This window comes from Cetorhinus maximus, chromosome 9, assembly GCF_964194155.1.
Source record: "Cetorhinus maximus chromosome 9, sCetMax3.hap1.1, whole genome shotgun sequence".
Taxonomy (NCBI): domain Eukaryota; kingdom Metazoa; phylum Chordata; class Chondrichthyes; order Lamniformes; family Cetorhinidae; genus Cetorhinus; species Cetorhinus maximus.
The window spans coordinates 125267813-125285842 of record NC_135887.1 but is presented as its reverse complement, the minus strand read 5'-3'; the positions used below and the strand labels follow the sequence as shown (position 1 = coordinate 125285842).

The following is an 18030-nucleotide window of genomic DNA, read 5'->3' as shown; positions in this document are numbered from 1 at the left end:
TATTCGGCCCTTCGAGCCTGCTCCGCCATTTAATAAGATCATGGCTGACCTGATAGTAACCTCAAATCTGCATCCCATCTATTATCCCCTTGCTTACCAAGGATCTTTTCACCTCTGCCTTAAATACATTCAAAGACTCTGCTTCCACCGCCTTTTCAGGAAGAGAGTTCCAAAGACTCACGACCCTCAGAGAAAAATTTTGCCTCATCTCCATTTTAAATGGGCGACCCCTTATTTTTAAACAGTGGCCCCTAGTTCTAGATTCTCCAACAAGAGGAAACATCCTCTCCACATCCACCTTGTCAAGACTCCACAGGATCTTATATGTTTCAATCAAATCGCCTTTTACTCTTCTAAACTCCAGCGATACAAGCCTAGCCTGTCCAAACTTTCCTCGTAAGACAACCTGCCCATTCCAGGTATTAGTCTGGGAACTTTCTCTGAACTGCTTCCAACACATTTACTTCCTTCGTTAAATAAAGTGACCAATACTGTACACAGTCCTCCAGATGTGGTCCCACCAATGCTCTGTATAACTGAAGCATAACCTCCCTACTTTTGAATTCAATTCCCCTCGCAATAAATGATAACATTCTAATTACTTGCTGTACGTGCATACTAGCCTTTTGCGATTCATGCACTAAGACACGCAGATCCCTCTGCATTTCAGAGCTCTGAAATCCCTCACCATTTAGATAATATGCTTCTTTTTTTCTTCCTGCCAAAATGGACAATTTCACATTTTCCCACATTATAGTCCATTTGACAGATCTTTGCACACTTACTTAACCCAGCTATATCTTTGTGTAGCCTCCTTATGTCCTCTTCATAACTTACTTTCCTACCTATCTTTGTGTCATCAGCAAATTTGGCAACCACCCCATCCATCTCTTCATCCAAGTCATTCATATAAATTGTAAACAGTTGAGGTCCCAGCACTGATCCCTGTGGCACACCATTCGTTACATCTTGCCAACCTGAAAAAGACCCATTTATACCTACTTCTGCTTCCTGTTAGCCAGCCAATCTTCTATCCATGCCAATATGTTACCCCCTGTACCATGAGCTTTTATTTTCCACAATAACCTTTGATGTGGCACTTTATCAAATGCCTTCTGGAAATCTAAGTACATCCACCAGTTCCCTTTTATCCATAGTACATTTACTCCCTCAAAGAACTCCAATAAATTGGTTGAACATGATTTCCCTTTCACAAAACCATGTTGACTCTACCTGATTACCTTGAACTTATCCAAGTGCCCTGCTATAGCTTCTTTAATAATAGCTTCTAACATTTTCCCTATGACAGATGTTAAGCTAACTGGCCTGTAGTTTCCCGCTTTCTCTATCCCTCCCTTTTTGAATAATGGAGTTACATTTGCTATCTTCCAATTTAATGTGACCTTCCCAGAATCTAGGGAGTTTCGGAAAATTAAATCCAATGCATCAACTATCTCACTAGCCACTTCTTTTAAGACCCTAGGATGAAGTCCATCAGGACCTGGGCACTTGTCAGCCCACAGCTCCAACAATTTACTCAGTACCACTTCTCTGGTGATTGTAATTTCCCTGAGTTCTACCCTCCCTTCTAATTTCTGATTTATAGCTGCTTCTGGGATATTATTTGTATCCTCTAGAGTGAAGACTGATGCAAAGTACCTGTTCAATTCATCTGCCATTTCCTTGTTTTCCATTATCAATTCTCCAGGCTCACTTTCTATAGGACCAACACTCACGGAAGGGTCATGTGGACCCGAAACGTCGACTCTTTTCTTCTCCACCGATGCTGCCAGACCTGCTGAGTTTTTCCAGGTAATTCTGTTTTTGTTTTGGATTTCCAGCATCCGCAGTAGTTTTTTTGTTTTTAACTCACTTTGTTAACTTGTTTCTTTTGTAAATATGCATAGAAACTCTATCTGTTTTTATATTTCTGGCTAGCTTTCTCTCGTGCTCTAATTTTTCCCTCCTTATTAATCTTTTAGTCATCCTTTGCTGTTCCTTATATTCTGTCCAATCTTCTAACCTTCACCTATCTTTGCACAATTATATGCTTTTTCTTTAAGTTTGATACCTTCTTTAACCTTTCTAGTTAACCACAGATGGTGTGTCCGTCCCTTGGACTTATTCCTACTTGTTGGAATGTATCCATTCCGTGTATTTTGAAATATCCCCTTAAATGTTTGCCACTGCATCTCTATTGACCAATCCCTTAACCTAACTTGCCAATTTACTTTAGCCAGTTCCGTTTTCATGCCCTCATAATTGCCCTTATTTAAGTTTAAAAACATAGTCTCGGACCCACTTCTCTCTCCCTCAAACCGAATGTAAAATTCAATCATATTATGGTCGCTGCTACCTCGGGGCGCCTTCACCATGAGATCATTAATTACTCCCATCTCATTGCACAATATCAGGTCTAGTACAGCCTGCTCTCTGCTTGGCTCCAAAACATGCTATTCTAAGAAACTCTTGGAATCTCAGAAACATTCTATGAACTCCTCATCTAGGCTACCTTTGCCCATCTGACTTTTCCAGTCTATATGTAGATCAAAGTCTCCCATGATTATCACTGTGCTTTTCTGAGGTTCCCTTTATTTCATCCTTTATGCTCCATTCTACCATGTAGTTACTATCAGGGGGCCTGTACACGAGTCCCACAAGTGATTTCTTGCCGTTACCATTTCTCATCTCTACCCAAACCGTTTTCACATCCTGGTTTCCTGAACTCAGGTCATCCCTCTCTATTGTGCTAATACCATCATTAACAAATAGATCTACTTCTCCACCTTTTCCTCACTTCCTGTCCTTCCAAAATGTCCTAGACCCTTTAATATTTCGGTCCAAATCCATGTCCTCCTGCAGCCTTCCAATCTAATGGGACCCGCAAGTGGTATTTTTGCTTTATAAAGTGCTCATCAGATCTCATCTGGATTATTGTGGGCAGTTCTGGTCACCATAGAGAATATATTAATGCTCAAGGGGCAATGGAGGTAGGCCAACAAGGATAATTCTGGGTCTCAGGAATTTAAATTATCAAGTAAGCTCAAAATAAGAGAGGTTACATACAATTGAAAGCTTTTTGCGATTATGAAGTGAACTGACAAAACTGATCTGGGCAACCAGTTCACTGTGCTGATGTGCTCAAAAGTCAGAGAATGGAATTTTAAAAATGAGAAAATTCTGAATAAAGGAGAAAGGAAGTCAGAAGAAACTTTTTACACTCACCTTGGTTTGGCTCTTCCTCAGCTTTTATTTCCTGTTTCAGTGGCACAGAATATGTCCCGGCCACCTCTATTCTGTTGTATGTGCAAATATTACTGTGTTTCCCTGCGATGGATCGGCTTTTATGCAAAGGCCTATTCACTTCTTCCTCCCCTTGCCAGATGAACAGTTCATGTGCAGGTTCAATTAAGCGACACACTTTGTAATAGATCTTTCCACTACACTGGGAAAGGATCAGATTTGTCTCTTCTGGTGTCTTGGCAAGATTCACAAACCTGCATCAAGTACAGAATCTTCTTATTGCATGGGCCACGTTTCAATCTTTCCTTCAGTCATCAGAAAAGTATTTACCTATTTTATCTTCTATCCCTAGTACAGTATTTCTTCCCTCTCGCATTTACCCAATAAATACATAATAACGAGAGGCTTGTTTCAGAAAGGGGTTGAAAATCTTGCGTGTTCCTTTGCAGCAGGAAAATAATCAATTATAGTAAACTTGAAAAACATTACAGGATTCAGAACAGTTTTGGCCACTGGAGGCTACGCCAATATCTACATAACTTACTAAGCATGACAAGATCCAAGTACAATAGCAGTGCTGTGTGCACTGGCCTGGTTCAGGATCAAAATGTTAACATTTAAAAGAAAAATACCAAATGCAGCTGACATGATTCCTTTGGTCTCTGCAGGGTGGCAGTAATTGTATTAAGAGCAGCATAGAGGTGACTCTCCCTCCCCTTTTCCTTCCTTGTGGTGAAGATGCACCAATCTTACTCTCAACTATTTTCTGACCCAAGTGCTGAGAGTGGAAGCTCGTCAGGTGTGAACTTCAATTGTGTGCCACCACTGCAACCACAGTTGCCATTCAAAAGCAGAAATTAATTTTTATTAAAGAATAAGACTGTTACTAATTCAAAGACTGCTCTTCAAAGACTCCTGTGGAGATGAGCTATCAAACTTGTAAAGTTTGCTTTCCCGGCCCATGCTGAGTTCACTGATCTAAGCAGGGGCATCTGTGGCGTGCTACAACTAGCCTCAGCGTCTCTAAGATTAGAGAAAAGAAAGTTGACCAAGGTTGCCACTGATTGTTTTCTAGTCACTCCTGAAATGGTGTATGTGCACTTGGGAAAGGATAGGTTTGGGTTGAGGTGTGATTGGTTCCCCGTGACTAAGTAATTTGCAGACACACTACTTTCAATATTTGCAGGTTAATAACAGTCACTTGACTGAGGCACCGCCCAACAAAGAAATCAATATCTTTAGGAGAGGAGGGAAAGGGAGAAAAATAATCTGAAGAAAATTTATTAAATTTAGGAGAATATATGGACTAAAGCAAACATGGTTCTTTGAAAAACTTAATTGAAAAGAAGCGTAACCTGGTAAACTGCAATAGTTACTGAGTGAAGTCAGGAACATACTCCCCTAAGCAATGAAACCAGAGATCTCAAAATGGGGAACATGCTTTTGGGGAAATCCATATTATTTGATGGACAATAAGCAGAAAATTCTATCTGTAAAACAAAACATTAAATACACTGTGTGATAAAGAGGGACTGACTGTTAACTCACCTCATCCAGTTGCATTTAGATTCATCAAAGGCACCCGGTTTGACGAAACTTCTCTCCTGCACCTGTGAATTGAAAATTTTTTTTTGTGCTAATGTATTTAGGAACGAAGTTATATGTTTTGACGAACATGTAATCTAATGTAGCTCGGGCATTTTTACAATGAACATGGTAGGGATTCTGGTTATTGACGCGTCTCTAGCTGGATTTTACGATGACATGTAACAAAAAAAAGATTCAACATCAAAAGCAATGTCTGGCTGCCTACTGCACTTGCTTACAGTTTATTGCATACTAGCTGCTTCTGAATAAAATGGCCATTTAGTGATGAAAAGATTCTATGGGAGGGAGATGGGGAAATAGCAATAATAAAAATATGAACAAAAAATAAACTATACGTACCATCTGGGAATATAGTTTTTCCATAGATCCTTGTTCAACGACAATCTGGCCTTCATATGGTCCAAATATCACACCTTTAGGTATGGCCTTTGCAGTGCACCATACTCCAAGCCCTCCATCTTGATTCCCTGATGGTCCCACTGCAAGCCCATAAGGAACGGTGTAAAATGCTCTCGAAGGGGTGTCAATCTCAACAGGCGTGTCTGTGACAAACACTGGTGCTCCGTGGGCAATACAGCCACCCACAAAATACTCCTGGCAGTCTTCACAGACTAAGATAAACAAAAAGAAAAAACCTTTACATTTAGGAGCAACTTCTGAGAAAGAAGGAAACAATCCTCAGGAGAATTGTCCCCAATAACAAACTTCTAACCAAAGGTAAAGGCAACATGTTAATTTAACTTGTTGCAGAAATTGTGAATCAGCTTATACTCAAAGTTGAAGTGCATCTCTATTTAAACTAGACCAGCATTCTAAGTCACATGTTGCTACTTTGAAGAAATACCATGTGGAAATAAGCAGTTTTGGGAGACCGGTAAAGAGAAAACACAAGGCATATAGTAATTACAAATAAAGTAACTATTTGCTGCCCCATATGTAGAGAGGAACCTGTGGTACATGTTTGCTGCCATCGTGCTGCAGTTTAAACAAGTCGCGGTTCACTCACCATTGTACTGGACTTAAATACCGAAGCAATACAATACACAACTGACAAGTAGTAAAAATATTACATAACTTGTACATATTTAAAGACACAGGCCTCACAGATTTAATAATTGAAATAACATATTGCAAAATAATTTTTTTTAACAGGGTATATATGAGAAAACAGCAGGAGAATGGGATGCTTGGGCAGATTGAGGTGAAGTCTTTAACCAAATATAAAGACAAGATCTTTGGTTATCAAACAAAGGTAGATAGATAGCATTAAGGTACAGAAGAGCTGTGAAAGGTGGAACAGGCTCCAGGGGTTAAATGGTTTACATCTATTCCTATGGTCCCAAATCCCAGAACACGACAGATCTTTAAGTGGATAGCTTGCATCAGTCTTCACTCCCATAGACTATGGTCAGTTATTATTTACATTCAAAGTGTCAAAGTAGATGGATATGCATCCCAGATTGAATAAGAGGGTCTCAAAACAGATCAGGCTGCTGGTCCTGTGTGCTCGAAGAAAACTTTGAAGAATTTCAGGGGAGTAGTTTTGCACTAGGGATACGTAGGACAAAGGAGACCTTAATTATGCAAACTTTTTTGAAAATCGTTGTGATGTAAAGAAAACTCTGTTTAACACAGAAATGGTCCAAAATGAAGATTTACTTACATAAGTTAACATTTTCACTATTACTTTGTCGCAGAACGCTGCTGTGCTTTGTTAGTTCCCTCAGAGTTACTAACTGCATCTCCTCAGACTGGTTTGAGTCCATATTTCCATCAAGTATCACTTCCTACAAGAATAAATTGAGACAGTTTAACAAAAAGGGAAAGAGGCACATAAATCTCACAGTCGTCAGAGAAAACATGCACTCAGAATCTCAAACACCAGTTGACAAATTAACAACCACACTAAAACAAAGGCCCAAAATCTGATAAAAGCAAAAAGTGCGGATGCTGGAAATTCAAAACAAAAACAAAAATACTTGGAAAAACTCAGCAAGTCTGGCAGCATCTGCGGAGAGGAACACAGTTAACATTTCGAGTCCGAATGACCTTTCAACAGAACTAAGTAAAAATAGAAGAGAGGTGAAATATAAACTGGCTTAAGGGGTGGGGGGGGGGACACAAGTAGAGCCAGTGATAGGTGGAGATAACCAAAAGATGTCACAGACAAAAGGACAAAAAGGTGTTGAAGGTGCTGATATTATCTAAGGAATGTGCTAATTAAGGGTAGAAAGCAGGACAAGCAAAGTACAGATAGCCCTAGTGGGGGTGGGGTGGGGTGAAGGAATCAAAAAAGGCTAAAAGGTAGAGATAAAACAATGGATGGAAATACATTTAAAAATAATGGAAATAGGTGGGAAAAGAAAAACTATCTAAATTATTGGGAAAAAAAGGGGGGGGATCGGAAAGGGGGTGGGGTTGGAGGAGAGAGTTCATGATCTAAAATTGTTGAACTTAATGTTCAGTCTGGAAGGCTGTAAAGTGCCTAGTCGGAAGATGAGGTGCTGTTCCTCCAATTTGCATTGAGCTTCACTGGAACAATGCAGCAGGCCAAAGACAGACATGTGGGCATGAGAGCAGGGTGGAGTGTTAAAATGGCAAGCGACAGGGAGGTCTGGGTAATGCTTGCGGACAGACCGAAGGTGTTCTGCAAAGCGGTCACCCAGTCTGCGTTTGGTCTCTCCAATGTAAAGGAAACTGCATTGGGAGCAACGAATGCAGTAGACTAAATTGAAGGAAGTGCAAGTGAAATGCTGCTTCACTCGAAAGGAGTGTTTGGGCCCTTGGACGGTGAGGAGAGGGGAAGTGAAGGGGCAGGTGTTGCACCTTTTGCGGTTGCATGGGAAGGTGCCGTGGGAGGGGGTTGAGGTGTAGGGGGTGATGGAGGAGTGGACCAGGGAGTCCCGGAGGGAACGATCCCTGCAGAATGCCACCAGGGGGTGTGAAGGGAAGATGTGTTTGGTGGTGGCATCACGCTGGAGTTGGTGGAAATGGCAGAGGATGATCCTTTGAATGCGGAGGCTGGTGGGGTGATAAGTGAGGACATCATGTTTCTGGGAGGGAGAGGAAGGTGTGAGGGCGGATGCGTGGGAGATGGGCCGGACACGGTTGAGGGCCCTGTCAACCACCGTGGGTGGAAAACCTTGGTTAAGGAAGAAGGACATGTCAGAGGAACTGTTTTTGAAAGTGGCATCATCAGAACAGATGCGACGGAGGCGAAGGAACTGAGAGAATGGGATGGAGACCTTACAGGAAGCGGGGTGTGAGGAGCTGTAGTCGAGGTAGCTGTGGGAGTCGGTAGGCTTGTAATGCATATTGGTGGACAGTCTATCACCAGAAATTGAGACAGAGAGGTCAAGGAAGGGAAGGGAAGTATCAGAGATGGACCATGTGAAAATGATGGAGGGGTGAAAATTGGAAGCAAAATTAATAAATTTTTCCAGGTCCAGCCGAGAGCATGAAGCAGCACCGAAGGAATCATCGCTGTGCCAGAGAAAGAGTTGTGGGAGGGGGCCGGAGTAGGACTGGAACAAGGAATGTTCCACATACCCCATAAAGAGACAGGCATAGCTGGGGCCCATGCGGGTACCCATAGCCACACCTTTTATTTGGAGGAAGTGAGAGGAGTTTAAGGAGAAATTGTTCAGTGTGAGAACAAGTTCAGCCAGACGGAGGAGAGTAGTGGTGGATGGGGATTGTTCGGGCCTATGTTCGAGGAAGAAGCGGAGAGCCATCAGACCATCCCGGTTGGGGATGGAAGTGTAGAGGGATTGGACGTCCATGGTGAAGAGGAGGCGGTTGGGGCCAGGGAACTGGAAATTGTTGATATGATGTAGGGTGTCAGAGGAATCACGGATGTAGATGGGAAGGGACTGGACAAGGGGAGAGAGAATGGAGTCAAGATAGCAAGAAATGAGTGGGGCAGGAACAGGCTGACACGATCGGTCTGCCGGGACAGTGCTGTTTGTGGATTTTGGGTAGGCGGTAGAAGCGGGCCGTCCGAGTTTGGGAGACTATCAGGTTGGAAGCTGTGGAAGGAAGATCTCCAGAGGAGATGAGGTCAGTAACAGTCCTGGAAACAATGGCTTGATGTTCAATGGTGGGGTCATGGTCCAGGGGGAGGTAGGAAGAAGTGTCTGCGAGTTGACGCTCAGCCTTTGCGAGGTAGAGGTCAGTGCGCCAGACAACAACAGCACCACCCTTGTCAGCGGGTTTGATGACAACGTCAGGGTTGGACCTGAGAGAACGGAGTGCAGCAAGTTCAGAGAGAGACAGGTTAGAGGAGCAGAAAAATTGAGACGATTAATGTCACGCCGACAGTTCTCAATGAAAAGATCATGAGAAGGTAAGAGTCCAGAGGGAGGGATCCAGGTGGAGGGAGAATATTGGAGGCGGGTAAAAGGATCCATTGAACGGGGAGAGGACTCCTGCCCAAAGAAGTGAGCATGGAGACGAAGGCGGCGGAAGAAGAGTTCAGTATCGTGCCAAGCCCGAAATTCATTGAGATGAGGGCGTAAGGGTATGAAACTAAGTCCTTTGCTGAGCACTGAAGGTTCAGCGTTGGAGAGGGGAAGGTCGGGGGTATGGTGAATACACGGCCGGGGCTGGGATTGGAAGACGGGATGGGGACAGAGGGACAGGCAGGGGTGGAGGGTCCTGGATGGGTGTTGGTGTCGATGAGTTGTTGGAGCTTGCGTTCCTTTGCACCTGAAAGAAAGAGACAAAGTTTCTTGTTGATGCGTCGGATGGGACGAAGAATAAAATGAAACTGGGGGCACGCGCAGCTTCGAAAAAGGGTGCGGCGGTGCTGCTGGAGGGAGAGGTCGAGTGTGTTCACATGGCACTGAGTGTGGATCTCAGAATACGACGGGAACAGCAGCCCGAGGAGCTCTACTTGTCCCACGCCCCCCTTAAACCAGCTTATATTTCACCTCTCTTCTATTGTTACTTAGTTCTGTTGAAGGGTCATTCGGACTCGAAACGTTAACTGTGTTCCTCTCTGCAGATGCTGCCAGACTTGCTGAGTTTTTCCAGGTATTTTTGTTTTTGCCCAAAATCTGATGTTTAAATAGCAATGAAACTAATAAGGTCTTAACCTCCTTCGACAGCACCTTCCAAAACTGTGACTTCTACCATCTAGAAGGATAATGGCAGCAGATGAATGGGAACACCACCACCTGCAAGTTCCCCTCCAAGTCACACACCATCCTGAGGTGGAACTAGATTGCCGTTCCTTCACTGTTGCTAGGTCAAAATCCTGGAACACTCTCCCGAACAGCACTGTGGGTGTTCCTGCAACACATGGGCTGCAGCAGTTCAAGAAGGCAGCTCACTACCACCTTCCCCAGGGCAATAAATGCTGGCTTTGCCAGCGACGCTCACATCCCATGAACAAATATATATTTTTTAAAAACAGCCAGGACTCCAAGGCGCTCTATGGCCACAAAAAATGAAATTCATTTGCCCCAACATAACCAGTCAATGAATGGCACCCACAATTCATTAGATTTTTCCTCACTTCTAATCTCCATGATATCTTGTGGGACAACTTGCTAGAAGTGTGAGATGGAAACAGTGTGGTGTTCTTCATTCGGCATCTGGGATCTGATTAACCAGGCAGGCAGCTTTGCATCTCCTTAACTAATCAGATTGAAGAGTTGTGAAATGCAGGTATTTATACCTCTGCCCAAAGCCCCTGCACTGACTGCGATATAGAATTGTAGAATCGTTCTTCACAGGGGACTATTTGGGGCATTGGTCCCAGCAAGCTCTCTGAAATTGCTACTGATTAGTCCCATTTCTCCTTCTTTTCCAATATTCAAATCAAGTGCAGAAAGAAAAATATAGAGGGAAAGAAAGATTAGGAGAAACAAAGTAAGTTTTTTTATGTATATATCTCTTCAACAACAATGCAAATTGGAAGGAATGAGATTCTATGCCTCCTCTACTGTCAATACATGAATTTGTTGCGAGGGAGGCAGTCACTTTTTTATGATCTGGATTGTATTGTTTAAAAGGTAGTGGAAGGAGATTCAACAGCAACATTCAATTACTCAACTATTTAAAAAGGAAAAACTGACAGAAAAAGAGGAGAAACGGGACTAATCAGTAGCTCTTTCACAGAGCTTGCATGGGACCAATGCTCCAAATGGTGCCGTGAAGAAAGCTTTGACAATTCTATATTACAGTCAATGTATGGGCTTTGGGCAGAAGTATAAATTAGAGATTGTTGGAAGTTTTACATTCCATTTGCTACCAACAAACTTTGCCTATAAATATTGCAACAATAGCATTTAGTGGGCCATTGTTGCCGTGTTGAACAAATGTCCAAATACCCTTACTTCTAAACTTGTTCAGTTATCTCTGTGCTGACCTGGATAATAATAACAATATCAAGTTGGGATAATAGCTATGCAAGCTATGTGAAATGTTGACACTGAAGAAAATATAACCGGAAAGAGTAGAGAAAAAAACTGAAATTCTGTTGAAGTCCACAAACAAAATATAAAACATTGACCCAGTGACAGTGAAGGAACAGTGATATAAGTCCAGAAGGCGTGTGACTGGCCGTCACTTGCAGGTGGTGGTATCCCCACCCAAGATTAACCATTCCGATATCACAATTTGCAGATCGGGGTAACAGATATTCTCGGTCAGCATAGAGATAACTGAACAAGTTCAGAAGTAAGGATATTTGGACATTTATATTCCACACGACAACAATGATGCTCATAGGAACATATGAAATAGGTGCAGTATGCCACTCAACCACTCGAGCCTGCTCTGCCATTCAATAAGATCGTGTTTCGAGTTCCACATTCCCATCTACCCCCGATAACCTTTGGTTCTCTTGCCTAACAAGAATCTATCTACCTCTGCCTTAAAAATATTCAATGACCCCACTTTCACCACCTTCTGGGAAAGAGTACCAAAGTTGCACAACCCTCAAAAAATTTCTCCTCAACTCTGTCCTAAAAGGGCAACCCCTAATTTTAAAACAGTGCCCCTAGTTCTGTACTCATCCACACAAAGAAACATCCTTTCCACATTCGCCTTGTCACGAACATTCAGGATCTTATATACTTCAATCAAGTCACCCCTCACTCTTCTAAACTTCTTTGGCAACAAGCCCAGCCTGTCCAACCTATCCTCATAAGACAACCTGCTCATCCCAGCTTATATCTAGTAAACTTCCTCTGAACTACCTTCAACTCATTTACATCCTTCCTTAAATGAGGAGACCAAAACTGCACACAGTATTCGAGATACGATCTCACCAATGCCCCGTATAACTGAAGCATAATATCCTTACTTTAATGTTCAGTTTCTCTCGTAATAAAGGATAGCATTCCATTAGCCTTCTTGATTACGTGAAGTAATTGTTATGACCCAGCAGTTGGTAAAGCTCGAGTTATTTAAAAATTCCACAGGGAAACTTTAGACGACTGTCATAACCTATATTTTATTTTTGTATGTTTGAAATGCAGCTCTAAATTCAGGAATCAGACCACCAGTTCTCGAGAGGTTTTTATATCAAAATACATGAGACATTTATTAATTTACACAAGTTAAATATATACACATGGCTACAAATTACTACTATCATAATTTTTAACAAATTCACAAACTAATCTCCATTAAGGTAACAGCACCCATAGACTTAACCAGACACCAGGCAAAGCATTTTCGCCTTACGAATTCAAAATGAGGTTCCTTTCACTTTGGTTCCTGTGGAGACAGTTGTAGGCTTACAGCTGATTTGATCTTACATTGCCTCTGTCCTGCACACACAAAACTGCTGTTATACCCAACACAGCTCATTGATTGTAAATTCTCATTGTATCACCAGCCCCTTTGAACTCCACCTCTTCTAACAATAAAAACCCCTTTCTTAGTACCAATTTTATTAGTAATATAAACATATTGCTTGGTCTCTGCTAGCTAGGTGCCAGATTTCACCCCACTTCTTGAATGCTCTATTCAAAAAAAATGCAAATGCACTCTACCTCTCATACATCTCAAAACTAGCACATATCAAAGCACCCAGACGAGCTGGCTTTAATCCAATTAAGACACACCCATAGGCTAAACCTCTATTTTAAAAGAAAAATATTTTCTTATAATATTGTATACATTAATAGCTTTGTGATATAATGGACTGCAGCGGTTCAAGATAGCGCACTGCCACCTTCTCAAAGGCAACTAGGGATGGGTAATAAATACGCAGCCAGCGAAGCCCACATCCCCTGAATGAATTTTTAAAAATGTACCTGCATACTAACTTTTTGTGACTCAAGCGCTAGAACATCTAGATCCCTCTGCACCACGGAATTCTGCAGTCGTTCTCTGTTTAAGTAATATTCTGCTTTTTATTCTTCCTGCCAAAGTAAACAACTTCACATTTTCCCACGTTATACTCCGTCTGCCAGATTTTTGCTCACTCTCTCAACCGATCAGTATCCGTCTGCAAACTGCTTATATGATCACAACATACTTTGCTACCTATTTTTGTGTCATCTGCAAATTTAGCTGCCATGCCTTCACTCCCCTCGTCCAAGTCATTAATCTAAATTGTAAAAAGTTGAGCCCCCAGCACAGACCGCTGTGGGACTCCACTAGTCACATCCTGCCAATCAGGAAAAGACCCATTTATGCATACACTCTGTTTTCTGCCAACCAGTCAAACCTCTATTCTGCTAATATGTTACCCCCTACACCATGAGCTTTTATTTTCTGCAATAACTTTTGATGTGGCACCTTATCAAATGCCTTCTGGACATCTACAGACTCCCTTTTATCCACAGCACATGTTACTGCTTCAAAGAACTCTAATAAATTGGTTAAACAGGATTTCCCCTTCACAAAACCATGCTGACTTTTCCCAATTACCTTGAGTTTTTCTAAGTGCCGAGCTATAACCCCTTTAATGATAGATCCTAACACCTTCCCCACGACACACGTCAAGCTCACTGGCCTATAGTTTCCTGTTTTCTGCCTCCCTCCCTTCTTGATTAGAGGGGTTAAATTTGCTACTTTCCAGTCTGATGGAACCTTTCCAGAATCTAGGGAATTTTAGAAAATTAACACTAACATCTACTACCTCACTGGCTCCCTCTGCTCGTCATTTGAAATCTCTAACAATGGTTTTCCCAACTGGGAATTCAGAAGATATAAAAGGAAAACAACTTGTGTGTTTGTTAAGATTTCCTGGTGTCCAAGAGACCAGATTTATTGCATGTAACACTATAAGTTGAAGTGCTGTTAGAATTCTCAATTTTTAACATTAGACAGTGGAAATTCTAACTGAACAAAGAATTTCTATTATTACGTCTGTCAATGTCCTGCTAACAATTTTGTTAAATGACGATCATTTTTTGTTCAAAGACTGTACTTCTTAAACACTATTAAAAGGATATAAAATGTGGTGCAAATAAATAAAAAGCATTGATCTTTTGTTTAACTTTACAGGTCAGTATTAGGTATCTGTAATAACTTATACAATCATAATCCCCAAAGAAATTCATAAATATTAAAACATCTTTTCGTTTGGTATCATGCTCATCAAAAATTAACTTCTACTAAACCAATGGCCTCCCCAACAGCCAATCCATTCACGCACACAAACCTCAAATTTAAGATACCTTTCTAAACAGTCTGCAGATTTTTCAGGTTGCTTACATGCAATTCATTGCATAATGTTAATGTTAGTGAACTTGCCACACAAAACTCAAAAATATTTCAAGCTTTTCATGTTGATTTTTAAGCCAGGCTATTTACCACTTTGCAAATGTTTCAAAGAACGGTTAAGAAATAAATAAGCTATTATCATATATTCCAATGCCAAAGAATGAGAATTTCCAAAACGGAGTTGTGATTATTTTGCTAACAATATAAATATTATTGCATTTAAATGCAACTTCAAAGGCCTGAAGTAAAAGAGGATCTACATCCGCATGGCACCATATTATTCTAGAATTACATCCCCAAGCACTTCACATCTAAGTAATTACTTCTGAAGCGCAATCATGATTGTTATGTAGGTAAATATGGTAAACAACTTGCAGCAAATTACAAAATTTGATCTGTTTTTGCTTGAAGGAGGAATATTTACCAGGTCAGTGAGAAAACTCCCTGCCCTTCTTCAAATAGTGCCATGGGATTTTTTTATGATCGCATAGTCAGTCAAAGCTTTAATTTAACATCTAATCAGAATAGTGAAAACTTTTGACAATGCATCACTCCATTGGTACTGCAGTATAGTATTAGCCCACATTACACAGTCAAGTTCAGGAGCAGGGTTTGAACTGAGATCCTTCAGACTGAGGCAAGAGTGTTCCCAAATGATCCAAGCTGATATCCAAAATCATAATTAAGAACAAACTTAAGACAAAATGAATGTCTTGATCCTTAGTGGGAAGGTGCACATTTGGGTACCAAGAAAGAACAGGGACAGGATGTGCTAAAATGCCCAACACCATCAAAAAGATTACAGAACTCTCTCCCCAAAATCGGCCAAAGGTTCATTGCAGTTTTCAAGACTGAGATCAATCACTTTTTATTGGGCAAGGGTATCAAGGGATATGGATCAAAGGTGAGTTTTGGTTGGATTACCAAACCTCAACAATTGTCCTGAAGTCCCCAAGATTGAAAAATTAATCTTCTGAACACTACTGCCAACAATCCAGGAGGATTGGAGGAGGAAAAATCATGGGGGTATTTAAAAAACATTTTTGAAACCATTTTTGGCAACCTCTCATTGATTAATTATAAAAAATATCGGAAAATCGGGGGGGGGGGGGGGAGACGGTGGGGGTGGAGGCACAGAGAGAATGGCCGTTTTGACTGGATGGGAAACTTCACCGCACAAAATCTCCTGGAATACATCCAACTAGAGCTGACAGCCTGAGATTGAGTTGCAGGTCTAAGTGAATGGTAGTGCAGGCTGGAGCGGCTGAATGGCTTCATTGCTGTTGGCAGAATTTGTCTTGTGGACCTCAACTTTCCACAATTGCATGGATGGATCTGGCAGGGTTTCCTGCATTTTAAGGGATTGTCCCTTATTTTGACTGTTTATCCCAAGGCTCTAAAGGGATGCCTTTTGTCTCTTATTTCTAGGACAGCCTAGGGGACACTGAGCCTGGGAGTATCATCTTGCCTTTGCCTCTTTGATTTCCTCAAGTCAGCATACACCACCCCACTCCACTTATGGTCACCAGCAACCCCCAACCCCAACCTTGCAATGTTATGGTCACTAACAACATCCCACCCCCCACCAATCCCACAATATTATGGTTGCTAACACCCCTTCCCCATCAACCCTGCAACGTTATGGTCACTAAACATCCACCCTCCAATCATGCAATGTTATGGTTGCTAACAACCCCTCTCCCAACCCTGCAATGTTATGGTCGCTAACATTCCTCCCTCCCAATCATGCAATGTTATGGTCACTAACAACACCCCCTCCCAATCATGCAATGTTATGCTCGCCAACAACCCTCCCATCCCAACCCTGCAATGTTATGGTTACTAACAACCACCTCCTCCCAACCTTGCAATCTTATGATCATTCACAACACTCCACCCCCTTCCCAGACTCTACAATGTCATGGTCACCAGTACATCCTCCACACCCGCCCACCCAACCCCCACACTCTCATGGTCGCCAGCACACAGCCCCCACCTTCCCCTTCACATTCATGGTCGCTAACATCTCCACGCCCCCGGCCCCCCACCCTCCATTACAGTCATTAGAAACCCTCATCTCCAGTCCCATGGTTGAGGCCTCCCTTAATTTACTTCATAAGAGTTGGTCACCCAGGGTTTGGCCTCCGCCAGTCTTGCCCTGCACCCCTCATCAGGTCGCTCAGTAATACTGATGTCCATGCCCATCCAACACAGTGCGGCTGTGCTCATCACCAAGTAGGTAGATCTGGGTGAGCACAGCTGTATACCCACACAGAGTCCCATCTCCTCTCAGCCCACCCCGGCCCTGCCCCCGGGGAGTGCGCACCACAGTGGCCCAGGTGTAGCACAACACAAGCCTCATGTCAATCATAAACAGAGAGCGCTATACGTCACCTCCCTGCGCCCAGAAGCCGCCTTCTGCACATGCGCAGTTCCGGCTCCCCGAGCAGACTGGGGAGGGGGAGGGGGAGGGGGAAAGGAATCGCGACGTCACAAAAGCCCGTTGGCGGCTCCTAACCAATGGGAACATCCGCACGGCGCCTGACGTCATCCGACGTCCAACGGCGTGCGCGATGCCCGCATGCCCGCTGGCGCCCTCCCGACCCCAGGGGGGAGGGCTCATCGCGCAGGCGCAATACCGAGGGAGAGGGGCGGGGTTTCGGTGCAAAGCACGTGGCGGACAGGCGGGAGGTCGGAGTTTAACAAAATGGCAGAGGAGTCAATAACCAGGGGATTTAAGGTAAGAGGTAGAAGGCTAAGAGGGAGTTGAGGAGAATTTTTTCACCCAGAGGGTGGTGGGAGTCTGGAACTCACTGCCTGAAAGGGTGGTTGAGTCAGAAACTCTCGTAACATTTAAGAAGTATTTAGATATTCACTTGCGTTGCCATAGCGTCCAGGGCTATGGGCCAATCGCTGGAAAATGGGATTAGCGTAGTTAGAAACAAAAACAAAAATTGCTGGAAAAGCTCAGCAGGACTGACAGCATCTGCGGAGAGAAAGACAGAGTTAACCTTTCGCGTCCATATGACTTTAGGTTTCGGATTTCCGGCATCTGTAGTATTTTGCTTTTATCTTAGTGTAGTCAGATCTTTGTTGACTGGCGTGGACACGATGGGCCTCCTCTGCTGTAAACGTCTATGAGAATGACTTTTAGTCATTTTAAAGGATCCTTCCATTCCGTTTCAATAGCCGCAGCAAACAACTATAAGTTTAACGGAAGCAAAATGACTGCCTGAAAGCTCAGATAAAACATGCTCAAAAAGGAACTTGCATTTACATAGCACGTTTTGCAACCTCTGGACACCCCAAAGTGTTTTACGGCAATGAACTTTTGAAGTATAGTCACTATTGAAATGTAAGAAACGTGGTAGCCAATTCATGCACTGCAAGCTCTTGCAATCACCAACATGATAATGACCAGAAAACCTCTTTTTGTGATGTCAGTTGAGCGTATGAACATATGAATTAGGAGCAGGAGGAGGCCATTTAGCC

The 18030-nt window shown here is 42.7% G+C and overlaps 1 protein-coding gene across 1 annotated transcript in view; it reads right to left on the bottom strand.

The window, feature by feature from the left end:
• LOC144684996 (uncharacterized) overlaps positions 1–16977 on the bottom strand; it is a 48175-nt gene extending 31198 nt beyond the window's left edge. Inside the window, exons 1-5 of the mRNA XM_078549499.1 lie at positions 16933–16977; positions 6515–6638; positions 5191–5462; positions 4792–4853; positions 3226–3497 (exon numbers count right to left, since the gene is read on the bottom strand). Coding sequence (XP_078405625.1) covers positions 3226–3497; positions 4792–4853; positions 5191–5462; positions 6515–6617 — 709 coding nt within the window. The 5' untranslated portion in view covers positions 6618–6638; positions 16933–16977. The remainder of the gene's footprint in view (positions 1–3225; positions 3498–4791; positions 4854–5190; positions 5463–6514; positions 6639–16932) is intronic.
• Between the last annotated feature and the right edge of the window lie 1053 nt (positions 16978–18030).